The sequence below is a fragment of the Schistocerca americana genome, chromosome 4, assembly GCF_021461395.2.
Source record: "Schistocerca americana isolate TAMUIC-IGC-003095 chromosome 4, iqSchAmer2.1, whole genome shotgun sequence".
NCBI lineage: Eukaryota > Metazoa > Arthropoda > Insecta > Orthoptera > Acrididae > Schistocerca > Schistocerca americana.
The window spans coordinates 19,701,978-19,716,285 of NC_060122.1; the positions used below are offsets into that span (position 1 = coordinate 19,701,978).

A 14,308-nucleotide genomic window follows, 5' to 3' on the forward strand; every position below is an offset into this window, starting at 1 on the left:
GCCACCCTCACTGAGGTGAGAGTGGGCCGGCTGGTTCACTCACATCTGAGGTCGGCTCAGTGACAGAGAGCTGTGACATCCCCCCCCCCCCCCTCCCCCTGCAAATCTAGTACAGCAGAGGCTGCCCCACGCACCCCATCCCCACCACACCTCAAGGTGGCCAACAAAGCTTCCAGCTGCGTTTGGATTGTGGCCAACTCCTCCTGGATCCGCACACAACTGACACAGTCGCTATCCATCTATATAATAACTGATTTACTATAAGAACCTTAAGGAAACCTACTAAAAATGGCTGTGACCAGTATGGGATTTAACATCAGAGGTCATCAGTCCCCTAGAACTTTGAACTACTTAAACCTAACTAACCTAAGGACATCACACACATCCATGCCCGAGGCACGATTCGAACCTGCGACCGTAGCGGTCGCGCGGTTCCAGACTGAAGCACCTAGAACCGCTCGGCCACTCCGGTCGGCGAGGAAACCCACTGCCACACAAGATTAACAGCTACCCTGTAGTTGGCAGAAAGGATACTCAACAATGAAACACAATAAAAATGTGTGATAGGAGCTAGATCTGGTGCTTATTTTCCTGCTAGGGGCTATCTAGAGAATACTAAAGAATAAGACAGTGACCTACAGTAAACTGATAGGGGCTATCTAGTGAATATTATTAACGAATTAAACAGTAACCTACGGTAAGCTACACCTACTGATTATCCCTCGTATATATAATGTAAACGAGCGTTTATGTGCACGTGAAAATGACCTAATAAAACTATAAAAACTGCTACCTTAAATGTTCCGAGTCTAAATGATACTAATAAACGCAAATAATGAGTATTGCACACTCACTGGTGCAGGTACAAAACAAAACCCTTAGATAACAATAAGAGTTCAGAACGTAAAGCACAAATACGAACTCTACTATATAGGAACCGATGGTCTTACAGTACACGGTCACTAAAGCCCACAAGAAGCTAAGGTATTTAAGCAGACGGCGAGGTGAGTTTTAGCCTTCTGCTAACTAAACTGTTTGTAAGAAGGGCTCAGAAGTTGTTTTGTAACACTGATTTACTCAGATATTGTAGTGGAACACTAATTTACCACGTATTTTACGTTTACTTAACTGTTAATGGTCGCAGGTTGCGCTAGTCAGACGTATACAAGTGAGGTTAAAATTCACTGACAGTATCACTTTTCCTAACAAAACGTATAAAAACAGCTACCTTCAATGTATTGAGTCTAAATGACACTAATAAACGTGAATACTGAGTATTGTACACTAACTTAAAATGGTTAACCCTCGTATTTATGATGTAAACACACGTTTATGTGCACGGGAAGAATGACCTAATAAAAAGTATAAAAACTGCTACCTTCAATTTATTGAGTCTAAATGACAGTAATAAACGTAAATACTGAGTATTGTGGACTGACTTAATTGATAATCCCGCTTATTTAACGTCAGTTAAGAATGTAAACAAACGTTTGCGTACAGGCGAAACTGTCCTAAACAGAAACTTCGATTATCTTATTCAGACGCAAGACCTTCAATTTATCACGTCTATCTGACACTAATGCACGTAAGTTGGGAAGGAAAAAATAGGTACAAAGAAGGTAACTGCGTAGAAACCATGGGTAACATAAGAAATACTTCAGTTGATTGATGAAAGGAGGAAGTACAAAAATGTTCTGGGAAACTCAGGAATACAGAAATACAAGTCGCTGAGGAATGAAATAAATAGGAAGTCCATGGAAGCGAAGACGAAATGGCTGCAGGGAAAATGTAAAGACATCGAAAAGGAAATGATTGTCGGAAGGACAGACTCAGCATACAGGAAAGTCAAAATAACCTTTGGTGACAGTAAAAGCAACGGTGGTAACATTAAGAGTGCAACGGGAATTCCACTGTTAAATGCAGAGGAGAGAGCAGATAGGTGGAAAGAATACATTGAAAGCCTCTATGAGGGTGAGGATTTGTCTGATGTGATAGAAGAAGAAACAGGAGTCGATTTAGAAGAGATAGGGGATCCAGTATTAGAATCGGAATTTAAAAGAGCTTTGGAGGACTTAAGGTCAAATAAGGCAGAAGGGATAGATAACATTCCATCAGAATTTCTAAAATCATTGGGGGAAGTGGCAACAAAACGAGTGTTCACGTTGGTGTGAAGAATATATGAGTCTGGCGACATACCATCTGACTTTCGGAAAAGCATCATCCACACAATTCCGAAGACGGCAAGAGCTGACAAGTGCGAGAATTATCCACAATCAGCTTAACAGCTCATGCATCCAAGTTGCTTACAAGAATAATATACAAAAGAGTGGTAAAGAAAATTGAGGATGCGCTAGATGACGCTCAGTCTGGCTTTAGGAAAAGTAAAGGCACGAGAGAGGCAATTCTGACGTTGGGGTTAATAATGGAAGCAAGACTAAAGAAAAATCAAGACATGTCCATAGGGTTTGTCGACCTGGAAAAAGCGTTGGACAATATAAAATGGTGCAAGATGTTCGAAATTCTGAAAAAATTAGGGGTGAGCTATAGGGAGAGACGGGTCATATACAATATGTACAACAGCCAAGAGCGAATAATAAGAGTGGACGACCAAGAACAAAGTGCTCATATTAAAAAGGGTGTAAGACAAGGATGAAGCCTTTCGCCCCTACTGTTCAATCTGTACATCGAGGAAGCAATGATGGAAATAAAAGAAAGGATCAGGAGTGGAACTAAAATTCAAGGTGAAAGGATATCAGTGATACGATTCGCTGATGACATTGCTATTCTGAGTGAAAGGGAAGAATAATTACATGATCTGCTGAATGGAATGAACAGTCTAATGAGTAAAGAGTATGGACTGAGTGTAAATCGCAGAAAGACGAAGGTAACGAGAAGTAGTAGAAATGAGAAGAGCGAGTAAGTTAACATCAGGATTGATGGTCATGAAGTAGATGAAGTTAAGGAATTCTACTACTTAGGCAGTAAAATAACCAATGATGGACAAAGCAAGAAGAACATCAAAAGCAGACTAGCTATCGCAAAAAAGGCATTCCTGGCCAAGAGAATCTACTAATATCAAATATCGGCCTTAATTTGGAGAATAAATTTCTGAGAATGTACTTCTTGAGTACGGCATTGTACGGTAGCGAAACATGGATTGTGGAAAAACCGGAACAGAAGAGAATCGAAGCTTTTGAGATGTGTGCTACAGACGAATGTTGAAAATTAGGTGGACTGATTAAAGGTAAGGAATGAGAATGTTCTGCACAGAATCGGAGAGGAAAGGAATATGTGGAAAACACTGATAAGGAGAAGGGACAGGATGATAGGACATCTTAAGACATGAAGGAATGACTTCCATGGTACTAGAGGGAGCTGTAGAGAACAAAAGTTGTAGAGGAAGACAGAGAATATATCCAGCAAATAATTGAGGACGTAGGTTGCAAGTGCTACTCTGAGATGAAGATGTTAGTACAGGAGAGGAATTCGTGGCGGGCCACATCAAACCAGTCAGAAGACTGATGAAAAAAAAAAAGCCTCATCGTTAAAATGTATTCTTTTCTTATTTTTTCCCGACTTCAAGCTCACGTGGGCCTGACCTCTGTTGAAGGACCAAGATTTTTAGTGTCGACACACAGAACTGACATACGATACCACTACTCTGTCAACGTATGGAGTCTTCCCTAAGATTAAAAAAAATTTTCAGTTCGAGTGCGAACAAAATACTACTGTTACGACATGTGCTACACACTTCCGAACGATCCGGTAACAAGTGCATTGCAAGCTAATAGCGACTAGATTCTGCATATAGGTGTACTGCAAGGAGTAAAAGAAAATCTAAGCTCTGCCTACGGCCAAGTGTCGTGTTACTTTTAGTAAAGAGCAGTACACAGCAGATGAAATCATAATTGACGGTAGAAGGTGGTTCGTTTCTTAATGTATGTGGTATATGTTGGAGAGATTGATGATGTCATAAAAGTACTTTAATAGGGGAAGTCTGTGCACTCTAGAGACATTGTTCCATTTGCCACAATCAGGAGCAGGAGGATTATGTACGAATGCAAAGGGAATATAAGAAATTCATCTGAAGCAGAACTGGTTGACTTTGAAATGTATCATGAACCTATACTATTCCAATGGCCGTGTGTTGAAAACTACTAACTTATGAATCCGGATAAAACGAGGGATTATCATATTTTTAAGTCCTGGTTTATAACTATGGAAATGTACTGTTGGAGTATGATCCTGTCTAAATACTACCGATACAGAAGTACATTTCAAAAATCAGTATGAGTTGTATATGGTGTAGAAGACTGTAGTTTTAATGTAACATTTGTTAATGGTGGGAAGGAGTATCGCACACAGCATCGTTGTACTTAAATAGTATTGGCAGAAGTTTGGAAACTACGCGATAGTACTTCGCAAATAACTGTTCTTTATATGCTTTGAGCCCCACCTTTATTGCATCCAAAACCTGCTGGAGTAGGTACACCATCTTGCTTTGCACTTTGGATGATATTACAATGGCTGAACGACCGAAATCTGAAACAGCACACACAGTGAGTATTGGTGTACTCGCACTTCTGCTGTTGAAGACAGGAGTGCCAAAACACAGTGTGCCGTATTTAGGTGTCAGCTGCCACTCGATATATGCGTTTCCGGTGTTAATGCGTCAGGATTGGCCAGGAGGGGAAAGCAGTAGGCACCCGTTGAGGTGAAAAATCAAACATAGTTTTAACTGTATGAAGTTTTAATGCCGTGAAAAGGAAAGGCAGGCCTAGAGAAGCCAACGAGACTGAAGGGGCAGCCGCCAAAGAGAGCAGGAGAGGAGAACGTCTGGTCGCGTCGGCAGCTGCCAGCAGAAGAGAGCGGACAGCGTGTCCGCTCCCAGCAGCTGGCCGCAGTTCCACCCCCACTTGACCGCCTCCAAGCCTCTCTATTGGTCGGCCAGATCGTAAGACGCGCAGTTCGATAGCGTTACCTCGTCAGCAACAAATGAATTTAGCTGCTGATGGTTCAACACCTGAGTTTCAGGGTGGTTCTACCCGGTTCTGGGCAACGTGACTGAGACGCTGCAGCTATCCGCCAGGCAGAAGGCACTGACGACCGAAGTGGCCGTGCGGTTAAAGGCGCTGCAGTCTGGAACCGCAAGACCGCTACGGTCGCAGGTTCGAATCCTGCCTCGGGCAAGGATGTGTGTGATGTCCTTAGGTTAGTTAGGTTTAGCTAGTTCTAAGTTCTAGGGGACTATTGACCTCAGCAGTTGAGTCCCATAGTGCTCAGAGCCATTTGAACCATTTGAAGGCACTGACGAACATCAAGCGAAAAATTTAAAAAAAAGTTATACTAATAAATCCATTCAGTAACGCCCCACACTGTACACCAGAACAGTTTCTCCTACTCTATTTGGCGAACGATCATTAAACTCCAAATCTTTCCCTAATCTTGCAGTAACTCTGAATTGTGCGGTGAACTGCAAGGCTGTCGTACCAATGTAAATGACTGAACGGATAGTGTGTTTGTTAAAAGCTCTGTGATACTGTTAGAATCGTATTATGGAGGTGTACCTCAACTAAAAAACAGATGATGTATTTCTCACAAAGCACTATGCTGTTGCCGAATATTCCTATATCATTACAGCATCGCATATGTAGCATAGTGATCTATAGAATACGATAATGGAGAATAGGACCACACGCAGGGGCATACGTATAGGTAATCATTCGATATTGATGATTTGCAAGTCTTAGGTATCAGATTTTACATGTTGTCCCCGTATACTAAAGGTGCAGCAGCAAGGCTTAATTGGCCATTTAAAAACCTATTCCGGCGTTACGATCTTAGGGGAGATTTTTGATATGTAAAGAGGCATACAGACATTCATTTTCACTCGATCATTATGCATGTGAGTGGAAAAAGAATGAAGAAATCGATAACACTGCTACGACATGTTGCACATTGTCCTGTGGTTAGCGTAATATGTATTTAGATGTAGGCTCGCCGCGCGGGATTAGCCGAGCGGTCTTACGGCGCTGCAGTCATGGAATGTGCGGCTCGTCCCGGCGGAGGTTCGACTCCTCCGTCGGGCATCAGTGTGTGTCTTTGTCCTTAGGATAATTAGGTTAAGTTTTGTGTAAGCTTAGGGACTGATGACTGTAGCAGATAAGTCCCATAAGATTTCACACACATCTGAACATTTGAGCATTTGATGTAGGCTCCTGTCTACAGCAGGGCTGCGAAAATGCTAAGCTATAGCGATTTGCAGAGGATTGAGGACTGGCGGTCGTTGGAGGTGAATGTAGATCAATGTAACTATTGGATGTAATGTAGCCGAAGAGAGCTGATACTGTTCGATTACGTCATTGACTGCAAATCACTAGGAGCAGTACCAATCGTAAAAAATATGTGGATGTCAGCAATGGTTGTGAATTTCTTCTTGTGCGTTAGTGTGCTAGTTTTACTACTTGTGATAGCTGTTTACATGGCCAGTGACGGGTAGAGGCGTATATAGCCTTGCGACGAATGGAACAGTGCTGTTGCAACATGATGGGATTTCAAGAGCGTTATCAGGGCTCTCTGACTTGGCTGGTGACATCTAGAGCCACCCTTATCAGTCAAAATCAAGTAGATGCAAAAGCCATAGATCGATGACTGGAATATTCGTGAATGGCGAGAGCATGGGGAAGGGGGGGGGGGGGGGGGGGTAGGGGGTAAGCGATACTCTGACGAAAGGGAGGCTGAGAGGTGGTGTCTTTATTGCCTTTTATAAGTGTTGTGAGCAGACATATTACTCCGTTCCACATACGTCAGACGATGATGGCCTGGTCAGATGAAACCCGACTTCAGTTGGTAAGATTTTAGTTGGTAAGACTGATAGGGATCGAGTGCGGCGCAGACCCCACAATGCTATGGATCCATTTTGTCAACAAGGCACTAAGCAAGCTGATGGTGACTAGATAGTGATGTGAGCTGTCTTTACATGGAGTAGACTGGGTCCTCTGGTCCAACAGAACCGATCATTGACTGTAAATGATTATGTTCGGCTACTTGGGGACCATCTGCAGCCTTTCTTGGACTTCATGTTCCCGAACAATGATGGAATTTTTATGGATGACAAAGTGAGTGCCATGTGACCTGGCCACCATTGTTGGCGACTGGTTTCAAGAACTCTCTGAACAATTCGAGCGGATGGTCCGCTCACCCATCAAACATTTATGGGACATAATTGAGAGGTCAGTTCGTGAACAAATGTTGAACCGGCAACGATTTCGCAAATGGACAGCTACAGATGCAGCATTGCTCAATATTTCTGTAGGTGCTTCCAGCTGAGTCCATGTCACGCCGAGTTGCTGCACTACGCCGAGCAAAAGGAGGTCCGACACGATATTAGAAGGTACCCCATGACTCTTGTCACCTCAGTGTAATCTTAGCGTTTTGCTTATCCATGTGTCGGAGCCGGACAGCTAGAGCGCTGTCGTGGCGGTCGAGTCGGCAGGTGTAACGACTGCCGAGCGGTCTGATGCACTTTGAATACTTCGCGGGAGAAGTCCTCTCGCATTTTTTTCAGTTTTAAACAACGAATTAATTCTCGAGCTCTTTCCACAGCCTTCATGATTTCAAGACAAGCATTCTGGAGTGTGCGGTGCGGTGCAACAGGAAAACACTGTTCGGATTACGGGTGCCACTGTTTTATTCGTTCTTCAGTAATGTCTGTAGCCCTGACAATCCTATTCTTATCCCGGTGGAAGGGCCGCAAGAGTGGAGAATACTAGCGAAAGATATACCTTTCTCCGCAGAACCGTCATCGCCTTTATTATTATTATTTTTTAAAAATCCAGTACAAGTATACAGTGGTAGGGGAGCGGATAGTTACATCGCATGCTAGAAGTACGGGTGATAATTTAGTTTTTAGCCCAACGTAGTCCTGCTGCATATTTCTTGTTGTGGTGTCTTCGTTTAAAAAAAAAGTTGCTATTAGCTGTTCACGACCTGTAAATACGCTAGCAGGTTTGGTACCGACACTAAGCACGAACGACTTTAATGCACTGTGGTGGGCGTTCTCCCTGTCACACAGAATCATACCTCCAATCATGTACGTACCTGCCAGTGGCGTGTGTGTGTGTGTGTGTGTGGTGTGTGTTACCACGTCTTATGGATGCTTTGTTTTTTTGTCAGGTGGCGTATTATGAGTGCATGCTGAAAAGTAATGCCTTCGAATATTTACGTGAAAACTCTTAAATCGTTTTTAAATAAATAAAACGTTGTTAACATTCTACATATTTATCCTAGACTCTGAATTGTAGAGTGTTCGATGGCAGTTTGTAATGTAACTATGTTGATGCGTGAGAAACAGCATGCTGTAATCTATTTTCAAATTGGAAGAGTTCGTCCGCACCTGGACCACCCTCTCATTTGTTTCCAAAACGTAAAGAACAACTTTGACGACCTCACAAAGTCAAACACTAGACAGTGGCAGTATCCCCAAACTGGTGTCTCATTGGGTGAAATGTGTTCGTCGCCAGGGAGAGAAATGAATTCGTAGTCACGAAGAATAAAGATAAAGAATGTTAATAACGTTAGTTTCATTTAAAAAGCTTTAAGAGTTTTTTAAAATAAATTCGGAGGCATTATTTTTCAGCACACCGTCGTATAATTCTGTGTCAATCCATGTGTCTTGAATCACCTGTTGATGTATTCAAATATTTCATTAATTGTTTTTGCAGTGAGAAAGTTCTTACTCGTTTTTATTCTTATGGTATCATCTACAAAAAGGGTAGTAATTATAACTGAGGCGCTGAGAACCATAAAGCCGAAAGCACTCCAACGTCAATTCCGAGAGTGTAGCATTTATGCACGCTCCTGACATCCGTCGATGTTATGGTGAACTAGCTTTATCCGTGGTGTAGGCCCATATTCTATATATGAACATTCGCAAGAACCTGTCTCGCCGATTTTTTTGGTATTCACTTCCACATGCGCCCGAGGGGGACAAAGCACAATTTTGTTCCCGGCCACACTTTTCTGTCATGTGATGCTGACTGTGGTCGTATCGAAAAATTGAAGAGGATAACAGTTTCAGTTTTCTCACCTGACGGTTAGTGTCAAATTATACAGAAAGCAAGGGTACCTAAACCTTTTATAGTCTGTAAAACTGGTACAAATGATTTCAGAACCTTTACAAGTGTTAACGCCATCACTACCAAACCAAACATTGATGTACATCATAACAATGTACATTTAAGAAATTTTACACTGATAAAGTTTTCAAAAATTTGCCACAGATTGATATTTAAAGTAACATATTATCCATTGGAGTCTTGGGAGACCAAAATTTTCTGCAAATCACGACAAGGGCGACCACAATTTGTCATTTCCTCACAGTCTGTATATGCCTTGCAAAATCTATTGCCCGTGTACGTAGTTGCAAGGCAAATATCAACCTTGAAACCGAAAGACGTAACAAAACTGTTAGATTTCATGCCTGAAATGGACAGACAGTTTTGTCTGAACCTGAAGCCAAAAAATCCGGTTATGAAAATAATAAAGAGGAACAAGGAATGCTGGAATAATTGTGTACGTGGATCATACAGTATCTGATTTTAATATTGTAATTATAGATTCACATTAATTACATGTTTTACAACCGTAAACTAAAACTCAAAAAGACACTGTTGTCACTAGCTTACAAGCAAAAATTTGGTGAATTAACATTAATAGAAATACTCGCAAATATTAATTCAAATTTCATAACAAAGTGGACGCATTATTTTTTTCGCGGGAAATAGCTCATACTTTGACTTAGTTAAAAAACAAGTCAAACCTATGAGACTGGTAGTTTGCCTACAAATCTGATTTTCACGAATATCTATTTTTCTCAATACTGTCTCTGTGTTTGGAGTATTATGGGTTTCAGTGCCTCAGTTGTTCAACACTTACAAACATTGTCTGCAAACCACTGAGAAGCCTGCATGGAGAAACCTACTACAGAAAGTTCATTACGCGAGTAAATTCGTATGTCACAAAATTCAGCTGAACAACATTTGCTTACTGGCAATTACAAATAAATTAGTCTCTGGCTGCAAGATTGTTTTCTAATTACTTTTTGCAAAAAAGTAGTTTAAAAACCATCCTTGCAGCCGAAGACTAATTTATTTATAATTGAATATCATCACATGGCTGCAGTCGCACCATCCAATACGGCGGAAACCCAAAATAAACAACTGACTATATTTTCACTGATTTGATTGATACCATTTGAAGATTGATTTATAGCATAGTTGATAATGTAGAATGCAATTCAGTTTTATTAGAGTAGTCGACTATCCACAGAGAAAATGTTCAAACATAAATTATAGTCTAATGACAGATATTTGTTATTAAAATCGCCTGTCACTTTTACGTTACCTTTGATCTGTTCGTTATCTGCATTTAACGAAACTCGTTTGACATGTCTCATTTTTTACTATGATCTGTCTTGTATCACTTTTTACTATGATCCAAATAGTTTGTATTTTGTTATATCTGAGGATATTAACACTTTATGTCTCTTACATATTTTTTTGAGCAACATGGCCAGCTGACCTGAGTCGATAGCACGACCTTCAGCTTAATACGACCCATCTCATCTGGGACCAAAAAACACAATTTTACCCAATAGGGTTCCACTGCCTGAGAGATGTTCGGTGAAAATTGAGTTGCCAGTGCAGGACTTGTCTTATTTGCTTGTGTCTCGTCTCGAATGAGGACCTAATAGAAATCAATCTGTAGTTATTTACCATATATTCAAATTAATTGTATTTTTATAATGTATTTCACAGCTGTTTTCAGACAGTCTCGTTCGATTGTAGAATTACGACATACTGTCACAGGTTCAACGTGAAACTTGCGGACTTCGGCTTCGCGCGGTTCTGCGTGGACCAGAATGGACGTCGAGTGCTCAGCCACACGTACTGCGGTTCGGCAGCTTACGCGGCTCCGGAAGTTGTCAGTGGGACCCCTTACAACCCGAAGCTCGCCGACGTGTGGTCGCTCGGCATCATCCTGTACATTATGCTCAACGCCGGCATGCCGTTCGATGACTCGAATCTCCGCAGGCTTCTCAAGGATCAGATGGAGCGCAACTGGGTTTTCCGAACGCGCGTGCGGGACACGCTGTCGGCTCAGGCCAAGGCCCTGGTGAGACACATCCTGGAGCCGGACATCACGCTGCGCATCACGGTGGACCGCATCCTCATCCACGAGTGGCTGCGGGCGCGGAAGGACCGCTCCCTGGCGACGAGAAGCGGGACCACGCCGCTGCCCTCGGTCAGCTTCCAGTCCAGGGGGTCGGTCGTGTCGCGGGCCACCGCCCCTCCACCAAGTTCAGTCGCCAGCAAGGCGCGCTGACTAGCTGTGGCTGTCTGCGGAAGCTTTCCAACCTGTTCAGCAGAACGTCACGTGCGACTGTAGCCTAAAGGCGAGAATCTCATGGAACCAAAGTGCTATTGTGAGGATTAATTTCTGATTTGCGTCGCCTTCTTTTTTTCTCTATTGTGGAAACATGTATCTCAAAATGAACCACCCACAATATTGACATCAATGGATTCTTCTGCTTACGCTTATATCTTCTGGCAAGATTGCATTTGCAAGTTAAAACTTTTACCCACATAATTCTATTTCCTGCGAGCTTTCTGAACAGGTGAATGCTCATATGGGAATATGAAATGGTGCGGATAATGGCGGAAAACTGAAAAATCTAATAAAATTCGAAACGTACAATAACATATATCTCACACACTCTGTGTCAGCGCTCGTCTTGGAGTGTATTACCATTTCATAATAGGTTTCATTCGATGTTATTTACCTTCTGTACTTTATTCAAAACGGAAAGCAATTTAGCGAACAATATACGATTTTAGTTTTTCTGAAAGCACTGCAATAAATAAAATCTTTATTTCGGCATATCTCTCCTTTGTTCTCATCTAACTGCATTGTTATTTTTCGTTGTTTTTTTTTTCGAGATAAATTTTCTTTGACGAATGGCTCCGACTACAAATATGAATGGAAAAGATGTCTCTGCGCTCTGGTAGTATCTCATTAAATATGAAATCAATTCTGGAGTGGCCAAATTATTATTAAGATGCAGTCTGGCGATTAACTCTTGGAACTCAACAAACTGAGATTTACATACACCAAGACAGCTTGCCTCTTGAGAAACTACAATGATTTCTCTAAATCGAGGGCAGATTACAATAATAAAGGTAGCTTAACACGTTAGGTGACGAATACGATGATATTTTTCAGAGTAAGCCACACATAACAAAGCGTAGCTAAAACATGAAAACAAAGCTCCATGCAAAGCATTATTTCCGAAGGTAGAACAAGTCTTGCCTCAGCCAAATGGAAGTCAGTTTCGCGTAGTACACGGCATCGTTACTATCTCGCCGGATTATTCTCCAGCACCAGTATCACGGAATGCGCACACTGGTGTGATGTACCTGTCACATTCTCAAGGATACCACACTATTTCTACAGTGCGGACAGTTATAGCAGTTTGAAGTTCTGGTTCAAGGTATCGGCTGCCCGTAAGTTTTCCACGCTCTGGTGAAATGCCTGGAAAACTACATTAACCAAATTTGATGACCACTTGACGTTTTTTCCCTGCAAACGAAACACTTATTTGATTCTTAACGCTTACAGTCGATAGTTCAAGAATACGAAAATATACGTTTATTTCTGAATGTCCAACACTGTACAAGCGTTTAAAATGGAAGGACTGAAAGAGTCTAAATTTTTGTTTATATATACATCAGTCAAATTCCATTAGCGTTTCTGTGTGGGCGTGCGTGCGCGGGCGCTTGTGTGTGAGTGTGTGTGTGCGTGTGTGTGTGTGCGCGCGCGCGTGGGCGTTGGGATAGAAGGGCGGGAAGTCGCGCGAAGATTTTCGTTTAAGTTGGGTGTGTGTACGATATTACCCTGAAGCTGGAGCTCCACTGACTAATCACCTACTGTACAAAACGGTCACTAATTGAAATAGTCCAGTGAAATGAAGAAAAATGAGCCATAACCCTGCGCAAAATTGCTTCTCACGCGATTGAAGTGGTATTCAACTCAAACACGTGTTGCTTTTTAACGTATCCAAAATGCAACAGAATCGGATCATAACTCGTCTAGACTAAAATGAATCGGGCGAAAGCAGCCCTTATGGTGGTGTGCTAGAACACTGGAAGCTTTTTTCACACAAAAGCAAATGCAGAGAATAAACGCCCAAGCTCTAAACGTAAGTAACACTATTCAGCCGGGTACAAACATAGATAATATTGACTTCTTGGCAGATGCTCCTAAGAAAAGCACAAATGTACACGCTGTGTCCTGCGCTCGCGTGCGTAGCTGAACCTCGACTCACAAAATATCCCAAATTCTTCTCTCAGTTCTGTCATGACAATGACAACAAAGAAATGATGAAGTCGAACGTGTATGTACGTGATTAGAATACACTCGCAGTGGTGCTGCCTCACGGAGGTGCTGCCCAATTTTATGTTGCCAGGAAGTCCAGAGAAATGGAAATGTCCGACTCTGATAAGGATGTCCAGAAGAAAGGGACTTAAACTCGTCATTTTTTGAATCGGTAGCACCTTCTCAATCCTTGAGTGAAATATATTCTGATGAAAACGTTTCTTGTTAAAACCGGCGAATTCCCAAAAGACGAGAATATTGCAGTTAAGCCATTGCGGCTGATACTGCTACGACTCGACTTTGTCTTGAGACGCAGAATGCATCATTTAATACGTAGTATTTTCCAATAAAACGTGTACTTTTTTAAGTCAAAGACCGCTTCCTTTCCACTTACGACGAACATTTGGTGACGCAACTTTCGAATCTCTGAAGGTCTAGAGAATAATAGTGTGTTCTGAGGTTGAACAGGATGACCAGTGAGGTATGAAGCTCCATTCACTATAACGAACAGGAAGACAGGTCTCACGAGAGTAGATCTGTTGGATTATCTATGTTCGTTTGATGCCACTCTGAATTGATGCCAAATTTATTGAAGATGGCGGCTCTCCCTGGGGGAAGGGGGAGGGTGGGTGTTCTTCACCTCCTCTCCATGCAGATTAGATGTACTAGTATCGCATGACGTCACTACCCACACACCCCTCTCCCTCCATAACTTCCCCTCCTAACCCCCTCTTCCGCCCACGCCTTCCCCACTTGCGAATTAGTGGGTGAAAGACTCAGTCTGTGCCGAGCTGCTGGAGAGGAAGGATGTTAAGTTACTCTCTCTATTTATTTTTTGTCCTACAGTTGCCTCGCATTCTGCGGGCACAGCCAC

At 42.2% G+C, this 14,308-nt stretch overlaps 1 protein-coding gene across 1 annotated transcript in view; it reads left to right on the forward strand.

Moving 5' to 3' along the window:
* Nucleotides 1–11,385, forward strand: part of LOC124612529 (testis-specific serine/threonine-protein kinase 3) — a 42,143-nt gene extending 30,758 nt beyond the window's left edge. Inside the window, exon 2 of the mRNA XM_047140792.1 lies at nucleotides 10,869–11,385. Coding sequence (XP_046996748.1) covers nucleotides 10,869–11,385 — 517 coding nt within the window. The remainder of the gene's footprint in view (nucleotides 1–10,868) is intronic.
* Nucleotides 11,386–14,308: the final 2,923 nt, after the last annotated feature.